At 42.9% G+C, this 12,960-nt stretch overlaps 1 protein-coding gene across 1 annotated transcript in view; it reads right to left on the bottom strand.

Annotated features, from left to right (window-relative positions):
• The window catches only part of ptprb (protein tyrosine phosphatase receptor type b), a 44,157-nt gene extending 31,468 nt beyond the window's left edge, over positions 1-12,689 (bottom strand). Inside the window, exons 1-5 of the mRNA XM_075472296.1 lie at positions 12,237-12,689; positions 6,813-7,185; positions 1,152-1,289; positions 772-912; positions 24-281 (exon numbers count right to left, since the gene is read on the bottom strand). Coding sequence (XP_075328411.1) covers positions 24-281; positions 772-912; positions 1,152-1,289; positions 6,813-7,185; positions 12,237-12,308 — 982 coding nt within the window. The 5' untranslated portion in view covers positions 12,309-12,689. The remainder of the gene's footprint in view (positions 1-23; positions 282-771; positions 913-1,151; positions 1,290-6,812; positions 7,186-12,236) is intronic.
• Between the last annotated feature and the right edge of the window lie 271 nt (positions 12,690-12,960).

Raw genomic sequence — 12,960 nt, 5'->3', positions numbered from 1 at the left:
AGAGCTTCGTCTCGTCACCTGACCTGTCCTAGCGGTGACTTCTGATTGGTTCGTCAGCCCACCGCTCCTGGATGTCACTGCAACCTGAAAGGCTGAGCCGGGAGTCAGCCGGTGGATGGCGACGTCTGTGGCGTCCTGAGGCAGAGTCGTCTCCCAGACGCTCGTGCCATTCGAGAACAAGGTAACGAGGAGGGCGTCCACGTCTCCGACAGGAGGTTGCCATGACAACCAGAGGCTTGTGCCGTTGTTGTTAGCGGTGATGTTGGAGACAGAAGCGGGCGCTGGAGAGAACAGAGAGTCATCATTCCTGTCATTCTTTCTTTCCCTTTTTTGTTACCTTCCCTTCTTTTTTACTGTCATCACTTCCTTCTTCTCTACCTTTTGTTTGTCTTTCCATCATTCCTTTTAACCTTTTCTTCTTTTCTCTCTCTACCTGTCCCTCTTTTCTGTCTATTTGTATACATCTTTGTTCCCTTCTCTAGTCCTAATTTCATCTCTGCTTTTGTTTCCTCCTTTTACATCACTTCTTTTTATCACTCTTTAATTGGTTCCTTTTTCTTCCCTTATTCCCTCGTCTCTCCTTCCTTTGCCTTTCCTTCTATCCTTTCCTTACCTCTTCCCTTTCTACATCCTTCCTTCTGTATTTACGTCTCCTTGCCTTCTTTTTTGCCTTCTTCAATTCTTCCTTTTTTCTCCCTTCTCCTGTCTTTCCCTCTCTCCATCTTTCTCTCCATGTGTCCTTTGTTCATTCCTTCTTTCCTTCCTCTCTACCTGTCTGGGCCTCGATCGTTGCGTTGCTCTGCAGCTCGCCGGCCTCCGTCACCACGGTAATGTTGTACAGTCGCCCTGGTGTCAGGCCGACGAGCGCGTGCTGCGTTGTTGTACTTTCTAACGTCTCGTTCTTCAGCAGACCTGCAGACACAGAAGTGAAGAGGAAACGGTCACACGACCCTGCAGCAGCTTGTTTATTGGACAGAAGGCTGAAGCGTCACTTCACGTTTCTGATACTCGATGATGTTTTCATTGTGAAGCTGATGTGTCTGTCTAATGGAAACAACACCAGCACACAGGCCTGTTTGGGAGCCAACACATGGACAGACAGGCATAAAACTCATGTGCAGAACATGGTGCTCATCATGTTGGGGACGTACCGGACCGATCCCGACTCTGCGCTCGCTCCCACAGCTGCAGCCTGAAGCGCTGCGTCCTGCCGGGGCCGGCCTGCCAGGAGAGGCCGAGGCTGCTGCAGGTCCTGGAGGTCACGGCCAGGCCGACCACCGCTGGCGGCCCTGGTGTAACACAACCCAAACACACAGCAGATGTCAGAGACCGCTATGCGTCACCGACGCTTTGAGGCAGCATCCCCTAAAAAGCCGTAACTCTGCCTGCCGCTCAATGAGAGACTGATACAAGCCGAATCTTTCCTGTTTGTGTGAATTTGTGAGGCTCTCGAGGCAGAGAAGCCACATCCTGATAATACTGTTTGACCTCAGTCTGAAGCAGAGACACATACACACACACACACCTGACAGACTGCAGAGGGAGGCACTGTGGAAAACGCAAACCGGTGCTCCCAAACTAAGTTTTTCATTGCGTTCATGTCAACAGGACCCCCACCGCCCTCACACTTTGATGGCAAGGCCACCGAAGGAGGTGACAGATCCTTTTCCTGCTTAAATCTTCCTGAACTTCAGGTTCACAACAGATAAATTACTTTAAAGAGACAGTCCCACTGTTTGTTCCCAGCATGTTAATCTTCTAATTGTTGACCTAAACGGGCCCAACACATCCTGAGCATTAACTTTATCAGAGTTCAGTTTTGAATTCCTGATGAAATCAAACGAGTTGTACAATAAAAGATAGAAAGCAACAACTTCTGAGTAGCTACAAACATCCAGTCAGTCTAAAAACCATTTACTTCAAACACAAGAAGAAGCACAAACTGATGGTCTTGAGGCCCAAAGAGTCCTGATTCCAACAACAAGGAGTCAGTTTGGCATCATGGGAAGAAACTAAGCTCTTATTCTGAATACGAGGCTGCTGGACAGCTCAACGTAAAATTAGGATGAAGTTAAGAGACAAATAAAAACTAGTGATGCCTTTAAAACTTTGGACATAAAAAAATTAGGGATAAACATTCCATTTCTACTCTGAGAGAACAGCCTGAAGCTCAGGTTCAGAGACCGCTGCTGTCTGTGGAAATCAGTTCAACCATCCAGGATAACCAGGTGCATCATGGGAACTGCTTCTCAAAGCATTTCTTTTTACCAAGAGCTGAAAGGCACGATGAATTTAAACTCTTATTATCAGCTAACAAACAAAAAAAATTAAAAATCAACATTCAAGTTAACATGCAAATATTAAAGTCAACTTATGAGCGTAAACACACAATGAAGTTAGAAAAACGATGTTTCCGTCCAGCTGTTAAGAGTTTTCAGCTCTTTTTGAGCTCATTCACTAAGAAGTATTAACACAAAGGCGCCATTATCCTCCATTCTAAGCTCAATAAACCAACCTAGTTTAAATGGAGTTAAAAAATCTAAAGTTTTGATGAAGAAAACATGAAACTTTGTTTTTAATGCAGGCTGATCAGGTCAATGCAGGTGACACGGTTATAAAATGAGTGGCAGCACCACAGTCTTTAAAAAGCAACAACCATCCAACACAACAAGTCTAAATGAGGGCTGGGAGGGTGCTTATGGGTGTGACTGTTTCACATCACAGAGACAAGAAAAAGCCTCAGATGTGCTTCTCAGTAAACCGAATCTGCCAGCTGGAGCCCACTGACAGACGACCTGATCTCTGGTGACGGACCACCCCCCCCCCAAACACAGAAGGCAAACTGAATGAGAAAAGGATAAATGTGTTGATTCTTTTCTGTGAGTTCACTGTTCAACACATAATGCAGATTAACACCTGCTGTGTCTTAAAAGCTGCTTTTAAAACACATTAATATGAAAACAATTCAGCTAAAGTTGCTCCCAGATAAACAGCTGTTTTATATAGTTTCTGTTGTTTTGTTTTTTTTAAATCAAATATGGTTAATATTCGCCACGAGTTAGAGACAAAAAGAGAAAAAAGTGCAGGTAAGAAAATATTCCAGTGAAATGATCTTCTGGTGTCATTCAGCAAGACTTTTCATCCACTTTCAGGAATAAAACTGACCGTTTGGGGCAGTGTTACCAGAAAACAGACAGATACTGGAATGACCTTTGACCTCACCAAGTTTTTAATATCCGTGTCTTTATCTTGGGTTTTATCATCATGACAGGATCCATGAGAAACCATGAGAAATGAGACGTATAACCTCGAGAGTAGAACTTTCTAAGGCTCAGACGCAAGTCGAACCCAAACTCTTCGTCAGTCAGAGTGAAACGAAGGAGCAAACGTAGGGTGGAAAACACGAGTCCCACCTCCTTCCTCCTGGTAAAGCTTTTGTGGCCAATTCAACAGTGTTGGACATCAACAACTTCAAGTAGCAGCTAGTTAAGATGGGACTCAGTCTTAAACTTGAATCAAGTCAGGAAAATAGTCCCTGAATAGTTTTAGAGCCTTTCTGTGATAAAATTGGAACGTTTTGTGCTATAGACCAACAGACCAACATAACATTTTGTCTTGAGAGAGTTGATGTGACATTAGTTATTACCATGTACACCGATGTGCATTTACAGGAAAATAACCATCTTTAAGACCTTTTTCTGACTTTTTGCATTTTATAATTCTTTTTTTCAGGCTTCCTTTTCTACGGGGATTTATTTTCATGAATAAAAACAATGCTAAAGGGTCGAGGACTGGCTCTATTTATTCTTTCTGAAAGATCACTGTACCCGTAAATAAGCAGAGCAGAAGGCTCAACACTTTGACTAAACAAGCCACTTTTCAGCAACAATTCCAGCCTCAATTCACCCTCCAACAACAGAAACAGATACAGAAAAAAACGATTCAACATGAGCAGCTTTGTTGGGAATGTATCGTATATGTCAAAGGAGATTGGACCGAAAACAAAGTTTCAGTGCAATTGTTGGTTTTCTTAGCTAGGAAATTGTTTTTGAATTGGCTCTATATGAACGAATTGGATTATTTTATGAACAATTATGATTACAATTAATTGAATTCCAATTGGCTTGAATTGGACTTTATTATCTAAGTGCCTTGAGATGACATTTGTTGTATTTGGCGCTATATAAATAAAAATTGAATTGAATTGAAAGGCTGGAATGAGATGTGGTGTTACCAGTAAGTTAATAAGCTTATATTTTCAGCCTTCTATTGTGCTGAATTATGTGTTTGGTGGAGTCCAGAATGAACCTCGGGTCTGTTCTGAGGGACAAACTGTCTAAACGCGTGTTTTAAACACATTCATTTTGGTGTGAAAACGGCATTAGACGCGCATTTAGCTGCTGAAGGAGCAGACATTTCCCTCCGGAGGGGCTGGAGACCCAAACTAGAGCTAAAACAGAGTGAATATTGAACTTGTGTTGTTGTATGTTGTAATTACATCAGTTGATGTGGGGTTAAGCACCATTTAACCCATTTAACGGCTGTTTGAAGAGCTAAAAAAGCTAAAAAAGAAATTCTGAACATTAAAGGTCAGTGGACGGAGCAGCCAGCGAGCCTCCAGAGATAAGAAACCCCCAACACTACAGTACAAGTGTTTTCAATCGCTGAGAAGGTTACCGACGGGACTCGACTGGGCGCAGCAACACTCCGTTTCCTCCCAACGCAACACACATGCACACACAAACACACACATGCACACACCCTCACGCCCTTTCCCACCGAACAAAGAAACAATGGAGGCAGGAAATGGCTGAACCCTGAGCTCTGCCCACGATGGAAATACACGCCGAGGGTCCAACTTCTGTTCTGGATGGCGGCCAGCATGGAGACACAACCCACACTCGTAACGTGTACTTTTGTGGCTCTATCACTCTCCCTCAGCAGGGCAGTGGTTCCTGTAGCTAATCACAGAGCCGCAGAGACGGAAAGCGTCATGACATTAACTCAAACACACATCAGACACGCAAACACACGCACAAAGACGAGGGGGGGGGGGGGGGGGGGGCGAGAGCGTTCACTTCAAACAACGAGAGCTCAGAGGAGATGGAAACAATAGAGCTGAACACAATGAAGCTCAGTGAAAGTCTGCAGGAGCTTAACAGGTAAAGGTGTGTTTCACACTCTGTGGATCTGCTCTAAAGTCAGAAGCAAGGCCATAAAACGTAATAATGGCATGCAAAGTATGATATCAAACGGTTTGCTCGTACCGTGTGCATGTGTCACGCTGTTGGAATAAAACTGGAAGCACGAAGAACTAACCAACACTGCAACGTGAGCAGCTGCATTATAAAAGCATTCCTGTGGCCCAAAATGAAGGTTTCAGTCTGTGAAATGAACACCTCCAACTGCCACTGCTGTTACGCTTTCACTTTTAATCCAGAGAGGTTTCAGGTCTGGACACCAATTACATTTCACAAAGTAGAAAAAGAAAAACTACCACTAACAGTGGACTACGTAGTACTTTGAGCATCATTTCTGGCTCAGTTTTAATCAAATCTGCCAGAGTTGTGCAGATACGGGCACAGAAATGGAACAAAACCATGAATATAGCTATTGGTTTAATGTTTCTGCTATAAAAACTGACGGTCAGTGCAATAAGCAGCACAAACCAGTGGTTTCATTTGGTTTAGCACTTCAAAGGAAACTCCAGTATTTTCCATTTTGAGGAGAAAAACACTAACTGATCACCTTTCTAAAGCTTTCGATGCAAATCATCATCATCTTCTTTCTTCTTCTGGTTTAATTATAATTAGGTAATATAATTATAACGCTAATATAATTATCGTCATGGCAGATATCAGTGTGGTTTTCCAGGTTTCTCAGTCTGGTTTCATTGAAAATGGTGTTCCACAAGGCTTTTGGCCCTTTTGGACAGCTCATTTTTTCTATTTTCACAAATAAGGGCTGTGCAGACGGGAGTGTTCACGGTACACATTTCTGCCTCTCGAACAGAGGCGATTCAACATCTGAGTGGATTTTCTCAAGAGAAATGACGTTCCGTGGGTAGAAGGGACCTGCTGTGAACTGAGTGTGAGTAAATTCACAATCATTTGTTTGGCTTTAGCACTTTCTTCTTCTCAAATGAATAAGAAATAGTGGGAAACCAGCTAAATGTTCAGCATGTTTAGTATTGGGAAGCAGCTCCTCTGTCTGTTCACCTCGGAATAAAATTGCTGTAACTTCTGTTTTGTAGACGTCACGTAATTTCCACCCTGTGTATACGTGCACTTTTACTTTGCCACTCATGACTGCCCCATTACATTACAAGAAAAATAAAGGCTTGGTTAAAGAAAACAATCCTGGAATTAATCTTTAAGTGTAAACTGGTGCTTTGAGTTGAGCGAAGTGGATTTTTTACTTCTTACTTCATCTTTTTGGCCACAACATATCAACAGTGTCACACAATACTTGTCAAACCCCACCTCCTTATCTGTAGGTGAACAATCCAAAGCAAACAGCCGACACCGAGGGACCGAAAGCAGCTTCATGAATCCAGTTATCAAACTGGAAATTCTTCTAACAGCTACTGCTTGAGACCCAAAAGGCCAGAGGCATAGTGAGGCATAGTGAGGCCCAGATTACCGACAGCGATCGAAATAATCAGTTCATATTTTACAGTGAAAGGAGCGCTGCCCGCCTGGCTGGGACATGTTGAGCTGCTCGGTGATGCAGGAGATGAGCTGGAGTTACTGACACTGAAGCTTTACTATCCAAGGCTGCGTCTCTGGCTGCTGACACGGACGAGGACTTACTGGTGTGCACGGTGACGTTTGCAGACTCCTGGTCTCTCTGCGACAGAACCTGCAGCTGGTAGGCGGTTCCAGGCTCCAGTTGATCCAGCACACAGGTGAAAACCTCTCTGGTGACGTTGCCTCCTCCATCCTCGCGTCTTACATGTGGCTGGCTGGTTTCCAGGTAGTTTGCTCCTCTCTTCTCCTCCTCCGCCTTTCCCCTTCTACACTCGGTGGCGTCCCCTCCGGCGTCCGGAGACGTCACAGAGAAGGAGCAGTTCTGTCCAGCTGTGCTCACCGTCAGCGATATCGAGTCCAGACTGGATACTGGTTCAGATACAGAGATGCTACAGGGGAGGACGGGGTCCTCAGTGGGAGCCGCTCTGCTCACATCCTAACGGGAAGATAAAGAAAGGCAGGAACATGAAGCATGTCAGAGAGACGATGATCTGTGCTTAAATAAAGCCAAACACATAAAAGCAGATCTCAGCATTATAATCATCATTATTAGGTGTGTGGAAGCAACATATTTGCTACTGTTTTTGTTGTCAGAAATAAAACCTTTTAACCGTCCATCAAACCTCAGTGGAAGTTTGTTCACCTTTTCCTTTTTCTTAATAAAATAACTACCGCTTCAGTAAAACATCACAACATACATAATAAACACAGTAAAATCTTGTATTTAATAGTTAATGATGCAGCAGACGATATCTTTCCATCCAGAAACCCCCTCTAACTTTAAATCATTTATATAATCTTTCCCTGATCCTCCCTGATAACTCAGACTGCTGACAGAGGTGGTTCTGGTTCTGACAGAAAGGTGTCAGAACATGATGTGCATGTGGCTGCTCAGCTGCAGATCAGACAGGCTGCCCACGCTCCCGGCCCACAGAAAGCGCCTACAGCAGACACCCGAACCTGAATGTAAGTCACGCATCTGAGGAAGACTCGGCATCAGGATGCAAAGATCCAGTTGGAACAATTTTGAAATAAATATGAAACTCTTAAAATGTATTCAAATGTTGTTGGTCCCAAAGCCAGCAGGAGAGTTTTGTGGTTGTAGAGTCAGTCAGCTGCTTTGCTGTTCTTCTCATCTGAAAGGTTCTTATTAATAGTGTTGAGGTGCATTCAAACTTTGAACGTGCCGATCTCACAGCAACAGCTTAGAGGCCTGAGACTCACTGATGAGACCTCTAAGATGAGAGACAAAATGTCTTTAAGGACTAGAAACTTCCAGTTTCCTTCTGTTCAAGCCTCTAAGATATCAATAAAATCCAAATACTTGTCGCGATTTGTACCTCTTCGGATGGTTTTGCTCGCCAGATTCGTCCACTTTTTTCGTATAAATTTAGCAACCAACTTTGGCTTATTTTACTCAAATGTTTTAAGGACATACATCAGGTCGAGCTAATAACAGAGCAGCAAACACGGTTAGAGGTACAGAATGGGTTTGGCCTCCAAATTCTCCAGATCTCAATCTAATCGAGCATCTGTGGACAAACGAATCAGATCCATGATTTAACTCTCAGGTATTAAAGGTATCAAATCCCACAACAGATGATCAGAAGTCCATGTCTGAACGAGTCAGGATGGCTCTGATCTCAGCCAGGAACATTTGGTCTATTTAGGAACCAGTCTTATCCTGCAGAGGATGGAGCGTATCAAAGCAGACATTGGTCACATCCTGGAAAGGTCACTGACCCATCACGGCCAACACAGATAACCAGCCGTGCACATCGTGCACATTCACAATCACCAGTTAACATCGATTCAACCTGTGAGGGCGATAACGGCTGCAAACCTTTCAATATGCATCACTCTGTCACACCAACCGAATAACTGTGAAGCAACAGCTAAGGTTAGAACGTCTCACTGATATTTAAGTGACAATTTTACCAGCAAGTCTGAGCTTAACCATGGTAACAGTACAAAAAATGTTCTCTACTTATACACCTGCAAAGATCATCAAACAAATCTGTTGGGCTCAGGCTGAAGGTGTCAGCTGTGACTTAATATGACCTGTGGGGTTCCCCAGGGGTCAATCCTGGGACCCGTATTGTTCAATCTGTACATGCTTCCACTAGGCCAGCTAATACGCAGCTATAATGTTTCCTACCACAATTATGCAGATGACACTCAGATCTACGTGTCACTGACGGCAGGAGAACACGGGCCTGTAGATACATTGTGTCGCTGCATCGAACAGATCAGTGTGTGGATGCAAAACAATTTCCTCCAGCTAAACTCAGACAAAACTGAAATCATTGTCTGTGGCCCACAGAAACAAAGAGAAAGTGTTATCAGTCACCTTGAGACTCTCTCTCTAAAACCTAACTATCAAGTTAGAAATCTCGGGGTAATATTGGACTCAGACCTGAACTTTAACAGCCACATTAAATCTGTAACATCAGCAGCTTTTTACCATCTAAAAAACATTGCCAGAATCAAAGGAATAGCATCTAAACCAGACTTAGAAAGACTGATCCATGCGTTTGTCTCCAGCAGGTTAGACTGCTGTAACGGCCTGCTCACTGGGCTCTAAACGGGCTGTAAGACAGCTGCAGTACATCCAGAACGCTGCTGCTCGAGTCCTGACTAGAACCAGGAAATACGACCATATTAGTCCAGTGCTCAGGTCTCTGCACTGGCTTCCTGTCGCTCAGAGAATAGACTTTAAAACAGCTCTGCTTGTGTACAAGTCTCTTCACGGTCAAGCGCCAAAGTACATCTCTGACAAGTTAGAGCCATATGAACCAACTCGGGCTCTGAGAACCTCAGGGAGGGGTCTGCTGCTGGTGCCCAGAGTCAGGACTAAACAAGGTGAGGCTGCGTTTCAGTTTTATGCTCCTAAAATCTGGAACAGTCTTCCAGAAGATGTGAGACAGGCCTCAACTCTGACAATGTTTAAATCCAGGCTGAAAACTGTTCTGTTTAGCTGTGCATATGACACCTGAAAGTATTTTATCTGCACTCTTCACTTTTTAATTAATTAATGATTATTTTAATGGGTTTTAAATTTCTTTCTTTTTTAATTTCTTTCTTTTATTTTTTTTATTCCTTTTTAATGGTTTTATTGCCTTTTTGTGATTTTATGTAGCTGTAAAGCACTTTGAATTGCCCTGTGTATGAATTGTGCTCTATAAATAAAATTGCCTTGCCTTGCCTAATATTTCTTCTCAGGTTAAAGAGACTCTTTTCCTCATTTAAGGTGCGATGCAGCAGAGGCATCCAACAGACTCTTAATCAGAGGCAGCTATTTACAGAGCTGGAATGTCGGTGCACTTTTATCACTTTTTGGGTCGGAGCGGTCAGCTGACCTCCAGCGCACGTGTGTGTTTGTTTGAGCGATAATACAGTCGGCAACAGTCTTGCGGAGCTCTATGTACTGAAAACTGGGAAGCAGAGGAGAAAATAAAACAATGTGTCTCTGATAATGAAGTTCAGGGAGTGCAGCAGCAACCAGGAAGAGCAGGAAGTGACACTGAGGAAAATTCAGCGGTGTTAAAAAAAAAAGGGAGCGCGACACACAGATCAGTGCAGTTCCAAATCAGCCCAACGACTCAATCCGAAAGTCTTTAACACAAACATACGTTCTCCACTCTGTCACATCGACATGATGCATTCCGTTTCCTGATACAGGTGCGGAGTCAGTAGCGAGCAAAGGTCCAACTTATTCATGAACAACAACAGACTACAGAAAAAAAAATGGTATTCCATAATTTACCCTTTAATGTACAATGTGTAAGCTGTGTGTAAATTAGCTTTATATGTGAGCCTTCAGGATACTCTACATTTACAGACAAAACAGTAGTAAATTAAGTTACCTGGTTTCATTCTATAAAAAGGATGGGAGCTTTAAAAGAAATGAGCTCAAAACAGTTCTGGATAAAACTGTGCGCACAGTCCTGAAATGTGTGTTCTTTTCTCTACAACCCTATGCAAATGTATGATCGTTACATTTACTTTGACCTCAATTCCACTTCTGTTCCAATGCTGTTGCTACTGATGTCCAACCTGCAGAAGACATTTTAATCAGGCACCGCTGATGAAACCCAAAACCCTTTTACACATATCTTTTCTATATCTGTGCATTGTTCAGTTCAGATGCTGTTGTTGTGCAACACACGTACATTTCTTTAGGATGGATGTTGATCTGTGCAAAAACAAGTCAAAACTTTTTCCCCCTAAAACCAACTCCAAACGTTCAATATTACCACAAGTATTTCTCATTTGATTGTTTTTATCTGTGAATAACAGCTGAGTGCAGCTCAGAGGCTTTACAGACTGATCTCATGTGGCAGTCTCCCCACGATGAAAAACATGATATTTGGTTTTATTAAGCCGTCTGTTCCGAGGATCAACACATGATAATAATAATGATGTTCCTCAGAAACAAAGTGGCATCAAACAAGACAATTTGCTTGTTTTAAACCCAAAACAGTTTTTGGTTTAACCCTAAAATTGTGAAAAGACTTTGAGCACAGCGATCGTGCTCATAGCTACAGCAAACAGAGTCGTGCTGCTGGAACCACGAGTATTACCTCAAGATTAAGTCAAGATTAGGTTTCTATTCAGTACTCTGCAAAAAGCCTCCTGAAGCGCTTTCAGAGTTTCTCTTTGGACAGAAGATGAGGAAAAAAAACAGAAAATGTCCAGTCCTTGTACCTGAGCATCTTCAGAGAAATGTGTTTTTTCTTTGTTAAGCCACTTAACTCTGACCTATGAACCATTCAGGCAGGAAAAAGGCTCCTAACTCAAGGGATGAACCAGTGTTGTGTCCACACAGAACAGACAACTTAGCAAAGAAGCCATTTTAAACTGGATCTTTAGGCACTTTGTTCCCAGCAGTCTGTCACAGAGACACATCGTTTGTTCCCATTTCTTTAGCTGCATGTGTGAAAAACAGCAAAGATAACACAGTCTGACAGACAAAACAGGATTTCTGCAGCAACAAGGTGATTCCCAAAGAGCTGTTAGCTGAAAACTTGGCATATCTCTGCATGGTGTGCAGTGTGTCCTTAAAACATTTGAGGAAACTGGACAAGTGGAGGACAAAAGAAGAAGTGTCAGGCCTAAAGAACTATCTACAGCAGATGAACAGGATCTGAAAGTGATGTCCTTAAGACATTTGAGGAAACTGGACAAGTCATATGAGAATGAAATTTACATTTTTGCTCACATCAGCTCAGGAAAGTGATGGAGTAGAAAACTGTTGGTCAATAATTTACTGCAAAGTTTAAAAGTGAAGGAAAAATAATCAATGGAAGTTATCATTTACTGTCAAATAACAGAAATATAAAGGTGCCTTACATTTAAAAGAAGCTGTAACAGAATCACATCTGGTAGTCATTTATCATCTAAATGCTATAAACTAGTTATTGCACAAAAATAGACCTTAATAAGCTTAATATTATTATTATGGCTGATATGGATCTTAAGACCAACCTGGAGCAGCAGCAGCAGCAGCGACGTGAACCGCAGGCAGCAGAAAAAACTGTGAACTTTACATCTCAGCATTTTTTATCCTCCTTTAGATCCTCAGACCGAGCAGGCTCCACCATAATCCTGAGCCTGAGGTAGAAGACGTGGCTTTGGGTTCACTCTGAAGGTGGCTGGAGAAAGTATTCCTTCTTTTGTTGTCTCTTCGGTGAGGTCTGTGTAGTAAAATGAAGCTGGACAGATAATCGTTGGTTTCTGTCTTGTTTCAAGCTAAATATTCCTTATTTGTTTTAAATAGTTGGATTTTGTTCCACAAAGTTGTGTTTCTTTTGTCCGTGGTCTCCTCTCCGACTCCTGTCCATCCTCCACTCAGACCTCTGCGACCTCAGACTGAGCCTTTCCTCTCTTCTCTCTGTCTCACCAGCTGCATGTCTCTCTTCCTGCCTGTCTGTCGGTGACGCTCGATAGTGTCAAAGTTGGGACTCACTAACGGACTTCCTCAATCAACCCAACAGCTCTGTGAGTCACTGCAAAAGCACGACTACAAACCCAGCCTGCATGGAGTCTATAAATAGGCCTGAAGCTACAACAGCAGCACACCTAGCTGCACCACAGCAGAGATGGATGTTAAAAATAGAGACGACTGTTTGATGAATTCACACTGACACGAGATCGTTTCAGAGACACAACTTTGTATTGTCTTTTATTTTGATGTGTCCATCTAGAATTT

This window comes from Odontesthes bonariensis, chromosome 8, assembly GCF_027942865.1.
Source record: "Odontesthes bonariensis isolate fOdoBon6 chromosome 8, fOdoBon6.hap1, whole genome shotgun sequence".
Taxonomy (NCBI): domain Eukaryota; kingdom Metazoa; phylum Chordata; class Actinopteri; order Atheriniformes; family Atherinopsidae; genus Odontesthes; species Odontesthes bonariensis.
Note: the sequence above shows the minus strand (reverse complement) of the source record. Positions and strands in the feature narration are given on the sequence as shown.